General features: G+C 33.5%; 1 protein-coding gene across 12 annotated transcripts in view; it reads left to right on the top strand.

The window, feature by feature from the left end:
• cntn5 (contactin 5) overlaps positions 1-23,954 on the top strand; it is a 444,462-nt gene that overhangs the window by 299,054 nt on the left and 121,454 nt on the right. For all 12 annotated transcript variants that reach the window (XR_012393602.1, XM_073928913.1, XM_073928910.1 and 9 more), the window contains 1 exon segment: positions 17,509-17,611. Coding sequence is in view for 11 of the 12 variants with exons in the window: in XM_073928913.1 (XP_073785014.1) it covers positions 17,509-17,611 (103 nt within the window). In the remaining variant the exon portion in view is untranslated.

Raw genomic sequence — 23,954 nt, 5'->3', positions numbered from 1 at the left:
GTATGGGCATGTGTTGCTGTGAAAAAGTGACGAATCTGCCAATCTGCAAACATGAGTAGTTCACATCTGAAAAGGGGGCCTCAGTTAACACGAACATCAGTTAAACCATAACACCGGCTTCATTCAGTTTACTGTTAAGAGTCCTCATGCAGATGTTTACACCATGTAGACTTGACATCATGTCCATGATTACAGCATACGAGTGGCCCTCGTTAAAATATTGAACACATTGATGCAGTATGTCTGGTGTTTCCGTCTGGTCCATGTCCTTTATAAACTCCAAACAACGACCACACGTAAAGCAAACCCGTGTTAAGCTGCTCATGTGTTTGCCACAAAACGGGCAAAACAACCCTTGCGCGTTGTCCATGTTCGGTCAACATAAACTTTGTTTACGCCATGTACTCCAGAGAACGAATTTACCACCATCGCAAAACAACATTTTTCCCCCGCGTCACTCCCGATGTGTAGTATATTCCCTTTCCGTAAGAAATCTGTAATTGTAAACTTGTTTCGGGACTTGTAAAAGTGTTTTGCGTCTTGTTAATTTTTTTCTTCCTTGGTAAAATTTTCCTATGTAATTGTGTCTGATGAAAGGTAAAAATGATTTTCAAAATGTAAATTTGTCTGGAGCTTTGTAATGTTGTTTTGTACTTCCCGGCCACTGTAGTACAGCCACATTTGTTAGACATTGCACGTATACACACATAAAACTAAAAGAAAATCATGAGAACTTAATTACTATATGTACACAACCAAGACCATGATTGGTATTATGTTGAAAATAATAAAATAAAGACAAACAAACAAGTGAGAAATAAAAAAGTGAGGAATGAATGAATGAATGAATGAATGAATGAATGAATGAATGAATGAATGAATGAATGAATGAATGAATGAATGAATAATGTGTATGCATTGAGACTCATGCTTATGATATCTGGCAACAAGAACCTATATTGTCTTGAATGGGTCTTGTCTCTGTGTTTTTATTTTTGTTTTATAAGTATCCTTATTTGATTCTGTCAGTGTCTGTCAGTGTCTGAATAAGGATAGCATTACTGCGCTGTTGTAGCAGTGGTGTTGATTTTGCATAAATACAGGTGTCGCTAGCTGAATTTTCTAGGAGTTAATTTAATTTTGAACACAGTTGTCACTCTTGTAAATAACTGCACAGAATGTGATTGAACACCTGGAGGAGTGACAGCATATACTGGCGTCGCTCCAGTCGTGTTTGAATAAAGCCAATGTCATTCATTTCAGTGCAAACACACATCTTTTCTATGCAAATGAGGCTTAGTTTAGTCACAAGTGACAAATGCTGCCTATCATTGCCATTTATTCCAACACTTTGTACAGCTATTAAAGTAAACTGTATGTCAATGATGCTATTTTAATTTATATATAATAATATTTGGTTGGTTGATTGATTGGTTGGTTGGTATGTGTGTTGGTTGGAAGATTGATTGATTGATTGATTGATTGATTGATTGATTGATTGATTCATTATTTCATTCATTCATTCATTCATTCATTCATTCATTCATTTATTCATTCATTCATTCATTCATTCATTCATTCATTCATTCATTCATTCATTCAATTATTCATTCATTAATTCATTCATTTGTAAAGTGCTAAGTGGTTTAAATCTAAATGGTTTAGGATTTGTATGTACCTCTAAGATCAGTCAAAAACCTACTTCAAATTAAATATGAAAATAAATATCCGAAAACAAACAAAAAGTGCTCAGGGGTAGCTTAAATATTTTGTCGGTGCTCTTTGGGTAAGGGATTCATCAAAACAACAACAAAAATCAGTCCAAGGCACTTGGAAAATGTGGAAAATTTAAAAAGCCTTTATTCACATGGCTAAACCTTAAAAAAACTACATGTTTTCCGCAAGGAACTACCTTCATCAGGGAAGCAGTGATCAATTGCGTCTAGAGTTTCTTTTGAGCTACTGTCACATGACTCATTTAAATATCTCAACAACACTCAAATAATATAACCAGCAAGGTCAACTATAATCATTAATTCAGCATTGATAGAAGGGGACTTATATACACATATATACATACACAGACATACACATGCATATATATTAAAAAAAAATAATAATAATAAATATATATATATATATATATATATATATATATATATATATATATATATATATATATATATATATATATATATATATATATATATATAACAAAAAAAAAACAAATATGTATCGCGGCATTTACTTACAGTGCATATATACACCCATATAAACACACATATTTACATGTGCACATACATACACATACGCATACATACATACATACACACATACGCACACACACACGCAAACACACAAACACACACACACACACACACACACACACATACACACACACACACATATATATATATATATATATATATATATATATATATATATATATATATATATATATATATATATATATATATATATGCACACATAAGAATGCATATACTAACACATACATATTCAACAATATATGATGATAATCTATAAGACAAACTGTTTTGCCAAAAATTTTTAAAAATGTAATTGGCCATTTAAACTTGAAAATCTAGTTGCTTTTAATTTATAAATCCAAAAATTCTCTCTCTCTGTTTTAATATTTTTATCCTGTCTCCTTGTCTTGTAGAATTATAAATATGCTTAATACCAACTTTTTTTTAATAACCTGGGATTGCCGTGACCTTGATTTTTATAATGTAGGGCCATTGGATATTGTGGATTATAGGTACGTATCGCATTTTTATGCTCTGCTGATCTCAATTTGAATTTTAATTTAAAAACATCTGCATGGACATTCCAGTCGATAAATATGAAAATAAATATTTTCATTAAATATCATAAAATCACTAACACATTACAAACTAACACTTATATACTACTTTAAATACAGTCTGTGTTTATGTTCTTTGATTTACTACTGGGATATTAAACTTAAAAAATGTTGGGTTATATATAAATATTTTAAAATAATTTATTATTTGTATCTCCATTTTATTAGTTCGACTTGATATACTAAAACAAGTAACAAGTAATACAATTTGATATATACAGTTGCAATCAGAATTATGAAACCCCCTGAATTATTTGCCCCCCTGTTGATTTTTTTTCCCCAATTTCTGTTTAACAGATTTCTAAACACAATAGTTTTAGCAACTCATTTCTAATAACTGATTTATTTCATCTATGCCATGATGACAGTAAATAATATTTTACTAGATATTTTTCAAGACACTTCTATACAGTTTAAAGGACATTTAAAGGCTTAACTAGGTTACTTAGGTTTACTAGGGAGGTTAGGGTAATTAGGCAAGTTATTGTATAACGATGGTTTGTTCTGGAAACTATCGAAAAAAAATAGCTTATATATATATATATATATATATATATATATATATATATATATATAATCACATTTATTTATCACTTTTAAGCTATAGTAGGCTGCTGTTTTGCAAGTACACAATCGGCATCAAAAATCTTAAAAATTCAATATTGCCCACTATTGACCATGATCAACGTATATTACTATATAGCTCCTGCCACACTAAGCAAGAAAATCCAACTGACATTTCATGATGGCCATTTTCCTCAAACGGACATTTGAGTTCACATCAGGACATCACAGTAAACATTTATTGGGCCCTCAGGAATACCTATTTAGAAGGTCTTATGAGCTGTGCCTCAGTGATGTGTTCAGACACCGAGTGGACATGTGCTAAACATAAATATAAATGCTTCAATAGGAGCACAGAGGACTACAGAACGAATTGTAACATGACACATCTCATAATTGTGATTTTAATGGGAAGTGAAACAGTGATGTGATGATGCACAACGCCAAATGATTACGCTTTAAACATTCTGACAATTTAATGGAAGGGTTTATTTAGCTACAAATAGCAAGGACCTTGACAGTCATTTGTTTGTCAACCTAGCGTCAATTTATTTTTGTCTTACTTGAGATATTCACCCCAACAAATTTGAATTGGTCATCATTTACGCATCCTCATGTTGTTACAAACACTTATTTAGTTTTTCTTTGTTTCTTTCTTTCTTTCTTTCTTTCTTTCTTTCTTTCTTTCTTTCTTTCTTTCTTTCTTTCTTTCTTTCTTTCTTTCTTTCTTTCTGTCTGATTTCTTTCTTTCTTTCTTTTGAGGGATATAAAGTTTTGACATATTTATTAATACATATTTTTTTGTGATAGCAGGTCAGTGCCAAGTTTATTTTTTGTATTATTATAATTTTTTGTTCTGTATGATTTGTTCAACTGTTTCAAAACAGTAGTAGTAATTATCCACTCACAAAAACAGGGTTCTAATTATCTAACATTTTTATCACTAATTTATTTTAATGAATTTAATTCCTATTTTCAAGACAGATGTGTCGCACTTGTTATATTTGTGAGAAGCATATTTCTCACCACTGCATCTCACACAATTGCCATTGATCCAAAAAAACAATGTGCACATATTTAACACAAGGTTGGAGTAAATTGTTATGCATTTATTTATTTATTTATTTATTTATTTATTTATTTATTTATTTATTTATTTATTTATTTATCAAGTATGCTTTGGATTGTATTGGAGCAAAAAACTGAAAAACAGACCTGGAATCAAATGAAACACTGGAAATTACCAAATCTTGGGTCCAAATTTACTTTTGCACCACCTTTCTAGACCTGAACACCCATGAGTCCACAAAGCAACGCAAATGGATTTACTATTTAAACAACGTGCCACAAAACAGGACAATTAGGGTAGCAATAAATTGCACCAAACACGTCTTGCGCCTTATTGTGCCAGGTGTATGATAGGACCCTATGGCTTTGAAAAGTATTTGATATTTAGTATTGGTACCAATTCTCACTATTAACCTGTAATGTTTGACCTGATAGGTGATAATTTTTAAGATAATTGCTTTTTATTTGTACTTATAATGTACATATTGTGCATGATTTTATTTTATATACATAAATCGACCCAAAAATTCTTCCCTAACTTACTACCTTAATAATTGTTGTTACACTCTCGAAAATAAAGGTACGAAAGCTGTCACTGAGGTTATAACTTTTTTTAAAGGTATACATTTGTACTTAAAAGGTCCATATTGGTACCTCAAAGGCATGTATTACTTATTTTTTTATATTTTAATATCTATTTTTCAAGACACTTAAAGTGACATTTAAAGGATTAACTTGGTTAATTAGGTTAACTAGGCAGGTTAGGGTAATTAGGCAAGTTATTGTGTAATGATGGTTTGTTCTGTAGATAGAAAATATATAAATAGCTTATAGGGGCTAATAATTTTAACCTTAAAACATTTATTTATTTATTTTTTAATTTTTTTATTTTATTTTGGCCGAAATAAAACAAACTGGACTTTTTCCAGAAGAAAAAAATATTATCAGACATACTGTGAAAATGTCCTTGCTCTGTTAAAGATTTGGGAAATATAAAAATAAATAAATTCAAAGGGGGTTTAATAATTCTCATTGCAACTGTATATATTTAAGGGTGTAAAAATTAATTGTTTCTTCGATGCACCGCTATACAGACATAGACAGTTCAGTATTGGTTCATTAATAGATCATCACCGGTTAATTTAATTACCCTAATAATTATTGTTACACTTTCATAAATAAACCTATGCGAGCTGTACTGGGGTTATACATTTTTAAAAGGTAAACATTTGTTCTTAAAGCGTCCATATTGGTACCTCAAAGGTATGTATTAGTACCTAAACATTTCAAGAGGTAGTTTTCAGGTAATAATGTGAAGAGTTTAGAGTTCTGTTTGAAATGTTCATCTAAAATTAGTATTTTTCTTCTTTGTTGTTGTGTGCAGCTTCAGTAATTTCACCCTTAGTTCGAAGAATTTTTTTTTTTTCATTGCTTTTAAAGTGAAATAACTGAAAAGTGCAAATTTTAGAGGAAAATTTCAGACCCCACTTAGAGGTTTTCGCATCTGAACTCTTCATATGTACCCTTGAGGTCTTAATAAGGACACTTTAGTTACAAATGCATAATTTTTGAAAAGGTACAGCCCTGGTAACAGCTTTTGTACCTTTATTTCTGAGAGTGTAGGCAGAGAATTAAACATTAAATGAGCTCAAAGTCATAGCTAATGGTTTGTTAATAATGCTAATTGTACCTTAAAGAAAGGAGAAAAAAAGAAACACGAGTGTGAAAATGATGCAAACTATCCATTTAGCAGTTTTTTGCATCACCATGTCTTATGGAAGTATGTGTATATCTCCCATTTTGCTTTCAATTTGCACTTTTGGTTTTGGTTTAGTCATTAGGAAATAGATGTGAAACCCAGCATTGGGATAATGGCTTTTTCATTAGCGGTTGGATGTGAAAGCTTTAAACGTCTGATGTATGCCCAGACTTTCATCAGGTGATTGTCCTGTACGGCACAACAAAAAGAAAATGGAAAATTGCATTGCACAAAACTAACCCATTCCATGTTAATAAATGGATTAAATTTTTAGATTTGAAAATAGGCATCGCGGCACAAAAAGATCTCATCTGTTTGTTTCGGTACAGCTGGCCTAGAATTCAGTCCTATCAATTTCAGCCCCTCTAGACACTAAATAGGATACGCAGAAAATGCATTGCAGCATAAACCAATGAAATATCGCAAATTCATTATACACATGGGCTTGCTTTGGAATCATAAATGTGTAACAAGTAAAGGGATTGAGACTGAAATGGAAAAGTTGTTTAGGGGAAAACGGACTGCTATCATAAAATGGGCTATAAACGTGCTGGAGATTACAGCTGTAGGCAAGGAGGCAGAGTTTGGCTGGTTAGTTTCGTCAGTTAGTTTTTGCTTATCTGGTATATGTCATGCCTACAGCATTCTTGGGGCGGAATGCATCTTTCTTCATTGGCCATTCAAAAGCAGCCTTGTAAAAATCACTTCGGTTTAAATCTCAGTGTGTAAATTATCCTTGGAGTCTTTACGCAGGTTGCAATGTTATGCAAGAAGGTCAGCTGTTGTGTGACTGTTTTTATTTGTATTTTTTATGAGTGAATCCATTCAACCAAATTCATTCAAAAATGCTGATTCATTCATATTTACACACGAAACTGAGCTTATTAATTTACACCCTTACGTACTGCTGGGGATGTTTTCATCCACTCTGGGGTGATTGTGTGTCTTAATTTGGCCATATTTTTCTCTGTGTTTTAGCTAGCAGAATGATTTTTGATAACAACACTTATATCGACACATATTTTGAGAGAATGCTTAGAATTTTTAAAGAGGTCCTATTATGGGTTTTTGAAATTGACCTTCCTTGCAGTGTTTAACACAGCTCTAAGTGAATAACAAAATCCAGCTGAGGTTTAAATCTGAAAGTGCACCCTGTTTAAAACTATTGATTCTTTAGCGAAATAGTTGACTCGGAGTCGAATGAACAAATCGAGTTGGGTTTGGATCTTTTTTTGTTTGATCACATTGACGTCGATACATACAGCATTTCACTTCAGACATTAGCGAAAGCGCGGGAGATGACAGGTCTGATGATGATCACTGACAGATAGAGATTCAGCTGCGGGGAATAAAGAGTTAAAGTTCATTTTTACACCAATACCACAATATAGCCAACCTACTGCTGTGTTTGTTCCTGTCAGTTTTCTGATTTTTGATACAATAACCTAAGCTGCAATGTGGGATGTCAGTCGTTTGCTATTGAAGCAGCAGCAGAGACTATGGGACTTTGTCAGACTTTGTCAGTAATTTTTACAGTACAAATAGACAAGTTTCTTCTTCCTCCGGATAATAACATGTAAATGTAATAAATAAGTGTTGCTTCATTTTGTGTAGTTTGCAAAATATATGTTTAATTGTGTGTTATAAGTTGTAATCGCCCAGCGCGGCTTGTAATCACTTATCGTTTATAGATCAGTGCTTGTAATGTATCTCTTAGGTTAAATCTGTATGGGACTAATCACATATTGCGTCCAAAACTACGTTAAAAACGTGACGCGTGCTTCTCACTTTACCAACTTTAAATATTCTTCTGAACTGGTGATCCTCTGCTGTTTGCCTTTGCTATGGCCACCATCAGCTGTTCCTCATAGGTGCGGTCAATTTTTAAAGTAGTTGTACTTTTGCCACTGTGTGGATTAATATGCTGCTGTTTAACTGCATTGCTTTATTGCATTCCTGCATTGGCCTCTTATATACTTTCTGCTACTTCATACTGTAGCAATGGTGGGCATTTCTGTTGGTCTTGTGCTGAATGCAGTCGATTGATTGCAACAGACTGGGTCGTCGGTCCAATCAGCGCTGATTAGGTTCACGCTAAGGAGGGGTTTGGGAACAAATGAATCGCAAAAGGAATCATATGGAGTCGCTAGGATAATTGGGTAAAAATAAATGCATAATATAAAACGATGAAAGTATTTTTGACCTTGCACGCAAGTTGTTGGAGACCCATACACAACAAGAGTCTATGTATAACTGAATCATTCGAATCATTGAAGCATCCACTTATTTGTTAAAAAAGCTGACCATTTGGAAAACAAAACATGAGTAAATTATTACTATTTTAATATTTCAGGTTAATTAAATTTTTGTACACTTTTATTTTGCGTAAATAAAAGTTTTGTGATATTGTTTTAATATAAAACTTGACTTTCCAGTTGGCTCTAACATGGTTAAAACAGCATAAATTTGATCTTTTATTATTATTTTTCACCCCACAATTCAGTGATGATGGTCAAAGCTTATTCTTGTATAAATGAAATATTTGTTACGTCCTTCAAAGTGCAAAAATGGAAAGAAACACTTTCTCATGCAAAATTCATACACCAGTTTCCCATTTAATAAGACTGATAATGATAATTAGGCCCCCGAATGGGAGTGTTTTCCTCCGTAATTGCAGACTTACTCAATGCCAGCTGACATATCTCTCAGCAAATGGATATAGATGGGCCCTCGCAACATCCGCATGAATAAACAAAGGATCTGTGCCCTCCGGCTACGACTGCCGAAGTGAACTGCAGCCATTCAAGATTCCTCTGCATTGCACGGAATTGTGCACATCAATTAGACTCCAGCGTGGTATTCTGTTTTCAGGACAAATTCTCTCGCCCCGTTTCCCAGCGGTCTCTGTAGTGCACTTGCAAAATAATTTAGTTTAGCAGCTTGTCATGAGAGCTACTGTGGAGAATTCCCTCTCTTTGTCACTGGCAGCTACTGGGTTTGCCGTACCGTGGCACCTGTTTGCTGTGATCCCCCGAGCTTTGTTGTGCTGAATTGTAAATCCAGGAGATTGTTTGTTCTTGTACAGTAGATGGAATTTATTAATGCATTAAGAAGCATGCCCGAAGTTGAACCCTATAAGCCTTAAGCCTGACAAGTGAAATATATTTTGCTCTGTTTTTTTTTTTTTTTAAGAAACAACTTACTGAACCTTTAGACATCATTACAAATAATATATACACAATCGTAACTTTTTACAATAAGTTTGTATTATTTCATGATAATTGATGCATTGAACAATACATTCATTATAGTATTTGTTACAGTTGTTTTATTATAGTTGCTCATAGTTAGTTTGTTAACTTACTGTGCATCAACTAATGTTAACAAACATGGATTTTGGATTTTAATGATGATTATTAAATGTAGAAAAATGATTATTAAATTCTGCACAAGCATCTCTGATTAACTAATGAAACTATTGTACCAATGAAATTATTGTAAAGTGTGAGTATGTATATGTACTGTATATATATATGTGTGTGTGTGTGTGTGTGTGTGTGTGTGTGTGTGTGTGTGTGTGTGTGTGTGTGTGTGTGTGTATGTGTGTGTGTGTGTGTGAGAGAGAGAGAGAGAGAGAGAGAGCAATATCACACTTGTAGCAGTGTGATATGGCTGTATATAAGCACTGGTGGGAATCGTGCGACAACAGTTCGATGGCACAATCATTTTTATAAAAAAGAAAAACAAACACAGAGAGTCTAAAAACCCTTTTGTATTCAATTCAATTAAATTCAGCTTTATTTGTATAGCGCTTTTACAATGTAGATTGTGTCAAAGCAGCTTCACATAAATGGTCATAGTAACTGGAACAGTGTGGTTCTTTAGGAACTACTTTCTTCCACCATTCATTCACATCTGCAGCTGATGTCAGAACACAAGGCGTTACTAATTCAACAACGTCAATTTAGAGCTAGTGTTTGAATGATTCTCTAGCGTAATGTCTAAAGTGATGATTAAACAGGTGATTTTGCTGACATTTTAAAATTATAAGCTGAACGTGACAAGAAATTTCATCAGTCTACAGAGATATCTCCCAAGGTTATTGCAATCTACAGTATTTATTCATTGCAATCGGGATACCACAATAAGTAACCCTGAAAAAAGCAGTGCAATCACTACCAGACTGCTGTTGAGTTTGTGATAAGGAAAAACGCTAAACACATGCGGCCATTTCTTCTTTCTTTCTGCCAACACAACACACATTCCTAATATGCGAATCCCATCTCACACTCAATACACTACAATTATATGGTATAAAAACAGCACTACAACATACAAAAGGAAAGATCGACTTAAAATCTCACTTACTAGATTAATAATGATTTTATTAGCTGTAGTTAAAAATTACACTGCTTTAATATACGAAGGGCTTATTATGTGGTCCTGTCACCATCATGTGGATAGACAACGTCAACCGTTTTTGGTCTACTCAGTATGGCAGGCTAATAGTCTCTCAGAAATTATAAATATTTTAAAATTGGCATTATCCTTATAAATAAACTGCATATTTGCAATCTAAACAACTATATTCTCAACTAAAAAGACTCAAAAGCACATTGTGTTGCCCAAAAGCAGCAATATTTGTCAAACTGTAGAGTGCCCTCAGCTTGTTGCTTTATGTGGGTGGAGTGATACACAAGGGTGAAGTTGAAGAGGTGAGTCGAGTGCTCTTACTGGGCGAATATATAACACATGGCTATTAGCTAATCAGATACAAGAACCAGACAGAACTGTTATATATATATATATATATATATATATATATATATATATATTTATATATATATATATATATATATATATATATATATATATATATATATATATATATATATATATATATATATATATATATATATATATATATATATATATATATGCCTATTAGCCAGCCTTCACTTTTGGGGCTACAGCTACCTAACTTTAACTAGTAATAGTTCTTGAGACCCCAGTGAGCTACAAACATAAATTGTGTATCATTGGAAAGAAGATATTTTGAGCCTTACTATGGTTTGTCTAAAAAAATATTCATGCAAAAAAAAATATTAAAAGTTATACAATATGAAGTAATGAGAAAGAAAGAAATGTGTTCAATATTTATTTTTCCATATTCAAACACAGGAAAACATTAATCTAATGACCTAGAAAAATATACCTTGAAAGCCAAGTGTCTCATGAGTTTATATTTCAAATTTGATGAAGATACAGTAGCATGCAAAATTTAATTCCTGTAAAAAGTTTTCCGAGACCTTATGTGTCTCCCTCAGCGTCAGAGGCACTTTTTCAAAAATGACCTTCCCAAACCAAAACAGTAACAGTTGCTGAATAATTTGGTCTACATTTACAGTTCATGTGTCTTTGGAAAGAACACACTTTGGAATTTATTATCTATAATCTAGAGTTTATAATGCTCAAAATAAAAATGGTGTAGGTGCTTAAGCAATGTAAAAAAATAAAATAAAAAAATGCACCAAACTAAACATTTTATTATTTCATAAACACATATATAAAATTTATTCTGGAGCCATACAAAAAAAAAGTAATAGGTCAAAAGCCACATATCTCCTGAGTATATGTTTTAAATTTAATGGTAATATCATGCAAAATTAAATTTCTGGAATTATTTTTCTCAGACAATATCCCTCTCCTTGTTTGTGGAGAAACAGTCTGATGACCGCACATGTACTGAAGGTTTCTATCAACTATTTCAATAATTTCCCAAACCACTTCTTATTTTCTAATTTAAAATAATAGACAGAAACGTATAGTATGAATGATTAATTTGAGCACAAAAAGTACATTGTGTGAAATGAGTCCAGCGCTTAGGAAGCAAAAAAAAAGTCTTACTAGAGTTGTTGTTTTGCCCACTCACTCACAAGCAGAAACAGGTTCTGAGTCTGGAACTTCTTTTCCAAAGAGTTTGCTGTAGGCTGCTACTTGTAACCCATTTCACAACAGAGATTCAGATACATGGCAGTCCGTTTGTGCAAGACAAAGCAAAAATAAAGAATTAGGATTCTATTGTAAATAATTCCAAATAATTTAGTATTTCCTCCCTCGAGTAGCAAACACAATTTACTCTGATGACCATCATATGCATGTGGCAATATTACAGATAGCTCAGCAGCCATTCAGATAAATGCCTAGGTTATAGTAATGCCAAACATCTTTATAGTCAGGCATTCACACTCATGGGCTCACACTACCTATACAAACATACACACACGTGAGCACTCTGTAAACTATTTGACAATATATCAATATAGATACACATTCACCTTCATACAACTCAATAAGGATGATATCCGGTCTCCAAGAAGAAAAATATTTTGTTCTTCTATTTCAGATTTCCCTAATTAAATCAAACATACAAACTGATACAGATAGGACAGTCATATAATACAGGCAACTTGCTGTTAGAAAATACCAGAATTTGGTCTTCATCCGTTTAACATTTGTCCAAAATAGTTTAGTGTTTTTATCAGAGCCTTTATATCATAAATGTTACAAATAGTTTATATGGATGCTTTCATAATATTATATGTGAATATCTAATACTAAATGTATAGATGATTGGGAATAATTTGAGTTAATGCTTAAAGCCCTAACAAATATGACTTCAATTATATTTAGAAGACCTGTGAGGTTAGTTGGGATGTTTATATTATCCGCTTAATCTGATATTTTCCAAAAACATCATCCAGGTTACTCTAAAGTGTCCAAGGACCTTTTGGGGTGGCTGCATGTGCAATTTCCACATTTAAACCGTGTCTTGGGCTGTTGCACTATTGATTGTGAGGTCAATGTTATAGAGCAGCTGAACTGGATATTTCAGGCGATGGAGTCCATGTGAGCCGTGTAATCCATCATACAAGAGCACCTCGGGCCTCTGTTAAACCTACAAAGCACCTACATGAACCCGAAGAAAAAAATAAAACACGAGCTCGGTGCGCAGGAAGCACAAGCTTGTTGTCACAAGCTTTAATTAATGAGCACGGGCTTCCAAAAAGCAAGCGTGAAGATGCCAAGGTAGAGTTTCATGTGAGAGGGGCGAAAGGTGTGAGTAATGTGCTGATTCTAAAACTACAAACTGAGATGCTTAGATGCTCAGAGGTGTGCTGCCCCAAAGAGCAAACCGATTTCTGTTGAAGATCACTTCAATGGCTTTACACCTGCTATTAACATGCCTGCTCACTTCAGTGAGCAGATTGCAATCAGATTGCATGTGCCCAGGGACAGATAAAATGCGATCAGATATCTGTCCAGATACAATATGCAAGTCTGGGGAGACTTTATAGGAGCTTTACTAAACTACCACTTTTAATGTTTAAAGTCTTACTGTTGCAGAGGTCAGTTGGTAACAGATGTGCGAGTAAGATCCTATCCCAATTCTGTTAAAAGAAATACTTAATGAAATACCAAGATGGAGATAAATGTTTAACATTTGCATAAAACACTTATGTGCACAACTGAGTTGGATACTTTTTATCCGAAAAAAAAAAAAAAATGTGCATACACTATGATGGAACACATTTGGCCCTATCATACATCCGGCACAATGTGGCGCATAGTCTTTTACTACTTTAAGCTTGGCGCAAGGGTCATTTTGAGGCATTGCGCCACGCTGTTTTAATAGCAAATGCATTTGCGCTCAAATGTGCGCCCATAGGCGTTCTGGTCTAAAAAAGCAGGCGTGTTTTGGCGCGTTGCTATTTTGAGAAACTGTAAATAGTCTGATCTTTAGACCAGAACAAAGTGGGTCTATTGTCAGACGCAAAGTGCGCCTGGCTTACACTACACACAAGATGCAATACGCAAATATCTTCACATATGAAAAAGATATAATATATTAATGATATATATAGGATATAATAAGGATATATATATAGGATATAAATATAAATGATTAAAATATTACAAAACATATTAATTTCTAGCCTACATGAATTTAAAAACCACTGCCTTCATACTTTCTTCATCTCGGGAGGCTTTTTCAGTTCATTCAATTTGCTTTTGTATAATGTTATTATCATTAGCAGTATTATTTATTATATCCATATTTATATTTGTTTTATTAAAAACAAGCTTAGATTTTTCCACCTGTCAGGTTTTAGACCATATGGGGCATAGCAGGTGTATTTGGAAATAACTCAGTATTTTGACCAAACTTTGTTATTGCTAATCATTTATTTGTTTGCTGGAAATGAGAACTGAATTTAGAAATAGTTTTGAAACAAATCTTTGCGCTTAACAAACGAAATTAATTATTTATAGGTTAATTGATGTCTTTGCAGTAAGGTTTCCCTATCCACGAGAGAAAAAGCGAAAGTGAACTTACTTTACGTCATGTTAATGGCAATGCGCTTATGGCGCGACACAGCTGGCTCTTAAAGGTAATGGAAGATGAGACTCTCATTGGTTTATTCTCAAAACACACCTATAACTCATTAAGAAAATAAACTCAACCCTTTTAGACTATGAACCATGGTGCACAGCGGATTTTTCCGTCCTTAAGTTAGCAAAAATGCGTTTTGACACGCCCTGAAAGCGTTTGCGCTCTGCGTTTTGCGCTCTGCGCATGGACCGTCAAAATAGAGCCCATTAAGTGCATAGACTATCTGAAAAAAGTCTTGTCATCGATCTCAGTTATAAAAGCAACACGTAATAACTTGACTTCTAGTTGATCATTTGGAAAAGTGGCTGAAGGTAGATTTTTCAGATGAATCATCTGTTTTACTGCATCCCAATCATCACAAATACTGCAGAAGACCCTTTTGGAACCTTCATCAACCCAAGATTTTCACAGAAATCAGTCAAGTTTGGTGAAGGAAAAATTGTGATTTGGGGTTAAATTTGGTATGAGAGCGTGCAAGAGATCTGCAGAGTGAATGACAACATCAACAGCCTGAGGTATGAAGACATCTGTGCTGCCCATTACATTACAAACCACAGGAAAGGGCAAATTCTTTAGCAGGATAGCGCTCCTTCTCATACCTCAGCCTCCACATCAAAGTTCCTGAAACCAAAGAAGGTCAAGGTGCTCCAGGATTGGCCAGCCCATTCACTAGACATGAACATTATTAAGCATGTCTGGGGTAAAATGAAGGAAGAGGCATTAAGATGAAATTAAAGAATCTTGAACTCTGGGAGTCCTGCAAGAACGCTTTCTTTGTCAGTCCAGATTAATTTATTAATTGATTTGAGTCATTGTAGAGATGTATGAATGCAGTCGTCCAAGCTCATGGGAGTCATAGACAATATCAAATATTTTTCCACCGCTCCATGACTTTATATTCTATACTGTACATTATTTATGTTAAGTGACAAGATTTTTGTTTAAGCAAAGTCGGACCTTACTGTCCTCATGAGATAATAAAAAAACCAAGGCATGATCATATTAGAGGCCTTTGCCTTTCATATAAGCCACTTCTGATACCAAATGATCAACTAGAAGTTATTATTTGTTGTTTCTAAAATTTGGATAGGCGACAAGATTTTTGTCAGTGTAAATTCCAGCATGCACAAAATAAAATATGACTGTTTTTTTTTTTTCAGATCATGTAATGACAAAAATATATGCAATGAGACCGCATTAACGGTCATTCAACAATTTATTGGTCATTTTAAAATCCCTTAACCAAAGTCTGTCATCAAAGTATTGTTATTCAGTATTATTATATCCTGGATTTGTTTAAAATTGGCATTTCATGCCTCCAAAAGTCACTACGTTCATTGAATTTGAATTTTTTATTATATAAAATAAAGGGCCCACAGCTATTCTCATACTGTAAAAAATGCTGGATTCCAACCAGTCGATTTGTCAAATCATTTGTCAAACAATTAAGTTATTCACCCCCCAAAAAAACAATTTTAAGATTTTTTTTTTCAGCACAATTTAAATAAGTTTAAGTGCGCTTTTTGAGTGTGCCGCAGCAATTTCTATTTTTCTTGTTGATATTTGGCACCAGTTTATCAGGAAGTCATGATTTAGTTCTCTTTGACTTATTGGATAGAAACGGTGATTTATTCAGAAATGTTTTATGTGATGTTCCAGTTTTGCAAGTCAAACATGCCTCTTTGAATTAAATTTAGGATTAGAGCAAACATCTCTAACACTGGGGCTCTCCAGAACTGAAATTGTCTATACCTTCCCCACTTATGTTTGAAGGCCTATCCAACCTTTCCACCTACCCCTGAAACTGAAAGAGATTTGAAGGCATAGTTCACTCCAAAACTAAAATGTTCTAATCGATTACTTACACTAAAGTGGTTCTAAATTTCTTCTGTTGATCTCATGACAAGCTATTCTGAAGAAAACTGGAAAGCCACAGCAATTGACATACATAGTAGAAATAGATAGAAGTCAGTAACTGCTGGTTTCTGACATTTATTTAAAAGATCTTCATTTTGAGAAAGAATTTGAGAAGTGGATACAACAGAAATAAACTCAAACACGTTTTGAATAAGTGGAGTGTGAGTAGATGATGGCAGAATTGCAATTTTGGGTGAACTATTGCTTAAACACCTCAGATGAACACACGATGCCCATTTCAAATCCATTGTGTTGGTGTATAGAGTCAGAAATGTTAGAATTGTGTCAATGTCCAAAAAATTTTTGACCTAACTGTATATATATATATATATATATATATTTTTTTTTAATGTGTCATTATTTTAAAGATTATGTCTTGAGCATCTGATTTTTCCTTGCTGCTGCTGATGTGCTTTAATTTTCTCCGTCTCACTCGCAGCAACTTCAGGCGAGGGAGTGTTTAATAATAACCCTGGCAGAAGAAATACATTTAGATTTCAAATAAAATATTTTAATATTAAAAAGGAATCATAAGTTTGATTCTATCCACGTAGCGAATGCCTTTAAATAGTGTAGTTATTAGTTGTCTGCAAGCATCAGTGTTTATTGAATTTGAAATAAAATTTGCTTTGGGAAATAACACTCGTCGTAGATGTCACAAGATGATGGATCGTGAAAGACTGTGTAGTCTGGCACATTTGTTACCCACAACAAGTCAAGATTTTACACATTATAAACTAATGTAGGGGGGTGAAAAGGTTAAAACCAATTAAAATGTTTAAGAGAAATGTTGTGTAGCCTTTACATGTGTAAAATTATGTAATGATTTACATTTCTGTCGTTTTTTCCTTGATTTTTCAGGAGTAATGGGGGAGTACGAGCCTAAAATCGAAGCACATTTTCCCCAGACGGTACTGGCAGCCAAAGGCGTCACCGTGAGGCTGGAGTGCTTTGCCCTTGGGAAGTAAGTCTACTGGCACAACCCCTCCTCCTCCACCCACCCAAAACTGACACTGTGCCACCTGAAGGTGCCTTTCTGTCACACAAAAGCAGAACATTTAGCGCCGGCCCCCGAAACACCCCTTTTGCTGTTCAAATCATTAATAATCATAATCACGACCAATTTAACCAGTCAAACCACTTTCTTTTCAGAGTAGCGAGCCGATTGCGTCTTCCAGAGATGAGCTGGCACCAGGAGGATAGCTATTTTTACTCCTAACTGTTAAATGAGCTCTCTACAAGTATTGAACTCTGCGCCATAACTGATATAGTGGCAATTTTGCTGTGATTGGTGTAGAAACAGCGCCGAGATTTGTCCCCCGGGAGCGGTATATTCTGGTAATAGTCGTACAGGGCAGCAGAAGGTGAGGGCCAGGGGTTGCGAGATTGGAGAGTCTGTACGTGCCATTGTTTGGAGGATGCTTTTAATATCTGTTCTGTTCACATATGGTCAAGGATAGTACAGCGAGAAATGAAAGTGGCCAGTGCAGACCCTGAGCCGCGAGGCAGAAAAGCACTCTGACATTCAGTCAGCGCTGCACAACTGCCTTTAAATGATGGACAGACGAGGGTTTTTTTGTACTATACATGCTTTAGATGTATCTTGCTGTGCCCTCTGCTTGCTTCTGTATATAAAGAGATCATGTGGAAAGCACACTTTCCTTGAGCAGAAATATCTGGTGTAACTTTTGTTTATAGTTAAAAGCAAATTTCCAAGGGCTATGGAGGCAGTGAGCTAACCTGCTAAACCTTATCTCGCTCTTTTAATATTATTATTTCATTGTGTAGGATTGTGAAAATATAGCAGGTTTTTTAAACATTGTCTTTGTGAACATGAAAACGAAAAAGTTGTTGATTTACAAATATTGTTAACACATAATTTAGCCTATCCAATGACATTACACAAATCATATTTAAATATATCTTGACTTCTAGTTGATCATTTGGTATCAGAAGTGGCTTATATGAAAGGTAAAGGTATTTAGATTACGTTTATTTTGCCAAAATAAAATATGATCATGCCTTGATTTTTAATTATTTAATTAGGACAGTAAGGTCTGACTTTGCTTAGACAGAAATCTTGTCACTTAACAGAAATAATGTGCAGTATAGTATGTGAGCTTGGAGGACTGCATTCATGCACCTCTGCAATGAATAATGTATTAATAAAGTCATCTGGAATGACAAAGAAAGCACTCTTGCAGGACTCGCAGGGTTCATCAAGATTGTTTTGGATTCATCTTCAATGCCTTCTCTTCATCTTACCTCAGACATGCTCAATGATGTTCATCTCTGGTGATTGGGCTGGCCAGTATATACCATTTCTGGATGTCCGTTTCAGTGAATAAAGGTCAAATATTTAGATTTTGAATATATTAATCAGATTTATTAAACATATATATTTATTAAAATAATATTTTAGAAATAGAAAGATAACACATTTTAGATTGGTGTGTAATATTGCAAAAAAATAAATATATATATATATATATATATATATATATATATATATATATATATATATATATATATATATATATATATATATATATATATATATATATAATGTATATAATAATATATATATATATATTGTTTCTCTTGATTCTTCTTCTATTTCTTCTCTAACATTTAAATATGTTCTACTAATTTACTGACTGTTATTACAACTTTTACTGACTAATTTAATGTATATTGTAAAACATCCTATAGAAAGTATGAATTAAAAAGAGAGATTTGTGAGGGGTTTACTTATATATGCTGAGGACTGTATATACAGTGACGCAGTGGCACAGTACGTAGTGCTGTCACCTCACAGCAAGAAGGTCGCTGGTTCAAGCCTCGCCTGGGTCAGCTGGCCCAAAAATGTGTTGATAAATAATAATAATAATAATAATTATTATTATTATTATTATTATTATTATTATTATTATTATTATTATTATTATTATTATAATTATTATTATTATTATTAAATTGTCATGGCATAAGATAATAAATAATTTAAGCCATTTTTTTTGTATGAATACTATTTGTTTCTATTTACCTCATATAAATCATACTTAAATTAAATATGCACATATGTACGTGTATATGTATAGTATATAATATAGTATGTACAGTAATATGTAACATATAATCAATTATATAAATTAAAACTTTCATATTAAATGTACTTGCAGAGTTTGAGGATTTATTTTGACAGCCTTATTAGAAAAGCATAGCATCTACAGAGAAAATGTGTGCTTGATAACCACATAAAGTACTTTATTATTAATTATTTTTATTTCAATTCCTTGCTTTAATTACATTCATCGGTGTCATCTTACATCCCCTTCACGATCCTCAGTTTGTGGTTTAAAGAAAGTGATATGCCGTTTTGCATAAAGGAAATGCATTTCTGCATTTTAAATACATAATCCGGTGTCATCGTGCTGTAATTCTATTTGCGTTTGCTATCTGCAATGAATAATTCAAACGCAAACCCTATCAAGCACAAACACCTTCGAAGCCAAACTGCTCTAAGAGCCCAGTAATTGTTTACAATGCCTTCAAGGACCCCTTTGTGAGGAAATGCCGTTTACAATTAATTATCCACATTAGAATAATAAGTCATTACTTAAACCCAGACATTAATCTAGGTGTTCTTGCTGCTTCAACTTTACAGATTGTTCAGTGAATGAAGAAATAACTGAGATTTCACCAGTGGCTTTTCCCTCCATTCGCAGCTCATTTAGGGCTGATAGCGAATCCTCTGGGGAACTTTTGGCTTCGTCCCACTTATCCACAAATAAATGATTTATCATTGCGTGTTATTATGAAATGTCATTCTTTATAATGAACAAAACTGAACAAAGAATCACATGCAGTGTCACGCTGTCAATCACTGTGTATGACAAGCTAGCACCGGGAGAGTAGTTCTTGGAGTTTTCCACCACATTTTAGTTCCATATCTGACAAATGTCTTGAAATATCTGTCTCTGGACCACCAAAATGTAGTCTTACGTTGCACTGGTATATTTTTGGCAATAGCTCCAAATACATAGTATGGGTCAATATTATAAATGTATCTGTTTTGCCAAAAAGCATTAGAGACCGAGTTCTATGAAGTTTGTAAATTTCCTAATGTAGGTATATTTATTTATTTATTATTATTTTTATTTATTTATTTATTTATTTATTTATTTATTTATTTATTTATTTATTTATTTATTAGTAAGGTTCATTGCCATTTAATTCAGACAACTTTAAAGGGGACCTATTATTCACTACTCAATTATTTACAATATTACTGTTTTCTGATACTGATATATTTAATATATTATACTGTTATAAATGTATCCCATGTGAGCATAAGAGATGTGCTGTGTTTTAAAAAACATAAAATAGCCATAACAACTCATGCATTTATTGTTATTTAGGATATGATCATAAAAAATTACTACTGTTTTTTATTATTTTTGGTTTTTAGTGTTTAGAAGCCACTCCCTCCATAAATAAATAAATTAAAATAAATAATAAATAAATAAACACATACATACATAAATAATTTTAAAAATAAATAGTTTAATCAAGCAATCAATGAATCAAACAATGGCATTTATTTGCAAGTGTAATATTTTAAGACCAAATATTGGGAAATATCAAGTGCTTAAAACTGTTGGTCATAACCTTGATATACATACACATTTTCATTTTCTTGTCAGCTTAGTCCCTTTATTAATCCAGGGTCACCACAGCGGAATGAACTGCCAACTTATCCAGCAAGTTTTTACGCAGTGGATGCCCTTCCAGCCACAACCCATCTCTGGGAAACATCCACACAGACATTCACACACACACACTCATACACTACGAACAATTTAGCTTACCCAATTCACCTGTACCCCATGTCTTTGGGGGAAACCGGAGAACCCGGAGGAAACCCACTCGAAGGCAGGGAGAGCATGCAAACTCCACACAGAAACACCAACTGAGCGAGGTTCGATCCAGCGACCCAGCAACCTTCTTGCTGTGAGGCGACAGCACTACCTACTGTGCCACTGCCTCGCCATATATATATATATATATGTGTGTGTGTACAGTTGAAGTCAGAATTATTAGCCCCCCTAAATTATCAGCACCCCTGTTTATTTTTTCCCCATTTTCTATTTAACTGAGAGAATATTTTTTTCAGCACATTTCTTAACCTAATATTTTTAAAAAACTTATCTCTAACAACTTATTTCTTTTATCTTTGCTATGATTACAGTAAATAATGTTTTACTACATATTTTCAAGACACTTCTATACAGCTTAAAGTGACATTTACAGTAAAAGCTTAACAAAGTTATTCATGGTAACTATATTGGTTAGGGTAATTAGGCAAGATATTGTATAAAGATGATTTGTTCTGCAGACTATCAGGGAAAAAAGAGCTAAAAGGGCCAATAATTGTGTCCTTAAATAGCTTTTTAAAAATTAACAACTACTTTTATTCTAGCCAAAGTAAAACAAATAAGATTTTTTTTTCCAGAAGAAAAACTACTATCAGACATACTGTGAAAATTTCCTTGCTCTGTTAAACATAATTTGGGAAGTATTTAAAAAAGAAAATAAAAAATCAAAAGGGGGTTTATAATTCTGACTTCAACTGTATATACACAGACGCAGTTGAAGGCCGAATTATTAGCCCCCCTTTGATTTATTATTATTTTTTATTTATATATATGTTTGAGAATTTAATGATGATGTAATGTGTCTGACAATTTAAAAAGTTGTCAAGAAATAGTCTAATTTTTGAAAAATGTGAAATATGTTAAAAATATAAAGCAATTACTCCATTAGTGCAGATAATTATAATATATATACGTATATATATATATATATATATATATATATATATATATATATATATATATATATATATATATATATATATATATATATATATATATATATATATATAACAACATTTAGTAATCCAGTTTTAAAATTAATTCTAGAACCTTGATCTCTGCCATCAGTTTTTAATCATAAGATTTAAAAGTGTACAGTTTAACAGAGTCTTTTATTGTGCCATAATGTAGTTTGAATCCATATAACTGCAAAGAAAATGTTCTGACAGCTCGCCATACCTCATTTACGGCTGATAGCAAATCCTGTGATGAACTTTAGGCCTCGTTCCACTTACCAACAAATAAATGATTTATCAGTTCACATTATTATGAAATGTCATTCTCTATAATGAACTAAACTGAGCGAAGAAGTACTTTCAGTGTCACGCTGTCACTCAGTGTGTATGACAAGCTAGCGGTGGGGTCGGCTGAGGGCTTGGCATTGTGTGCAGGGAAATGCTGAGGGTTTATTGTCAGTGGAGCAGGCGGTCGGCCTGAAATGTCTGCAGGGATGCTTTTCAGAGGCGGCATTGTACCGTACACTTTCAAAGGCAAACTGCCAGCTTATAATGGTGAATGGGTCTGGTGCCCGAAAATGTTACCGGGGTGACAAGAGGGACCGCTTTCATGCACGCTGACATTTTGTTGAAGGTGTAACCTTTCTGGATGCTTCTCACATCATTTAAAGAAGAATGGTTGGGTGTTTTGGTATGAATTGTTGTATTCAGATGATTTGCGCTTGAATATTTCATTTACTTTTATTCATAAGAACTTATTAAGTTGTAAGATTTATTAAGGTTTAGAGGGGGAAATAATAAATGTATTTAACATTTTAACTTCTTAGCCTGCGCCAGGATGTGGATGCACTGGGGAGTTGTTTTTGCACATGTCAGTGTTTATGAATAGATTTAATCAAAATGAAGAGTAATCTTGACAAACTATACATCAGTCTAAAGCTACAACTCTCAAGCAGCGAATGTAGCTATTTGTTTTTTCAATGGGAAGCTTATAAAGAATGTATTTGCTACATTTGTGTAAGTTAAACAGAAAATGCTTATTTGATATGGAGTAAAAATCATAATAATAACTAGACACATACACACACATTCATTCTTGTACATCACAGTTTATTTTGAAAGGTTAGAGTCCCCAGAAAAAAAAACACAAAAAAAAACATCCCATTAAACACATTTAGGCCTAATCCTATTTCTGTTTCCGTACCTCTTCCCTGTCACTTTGACCCTTGAAACAGAGTGTGAACGGGAATGGTTTCAAAATTTACCCCTAAGAAATGGGACAGCACTACAACACCTGCACATGTCATCATCTGTCATCATGATCTCTTGCTTCATATGAGATCAAACGATTGCGACTGCTGTATTTATTCCAGTTGCATTATTTCAGCTCCGCCCGTTCAGCGACACGAGCAAA

The sequence above is a fragment of the Danio rerio genome, chromosome 18, assembly GCF_049306965.1.
Source record: "Danio rerio strain Tuebingen ecotype United States chromosome 18, GRCz12tu, whole genome shotgun sequence".
Taxonomy (NCBI): Eukaryota; Metazoa; Chordata; class Actinopteri; order Cypriniformes; family Danionidae; genus Danio; species Danio rerio.
Note: the sequence above shows the minus strand (reverse complement) of the source record. Positions and strands in the feature narration are given on the sequence as shown.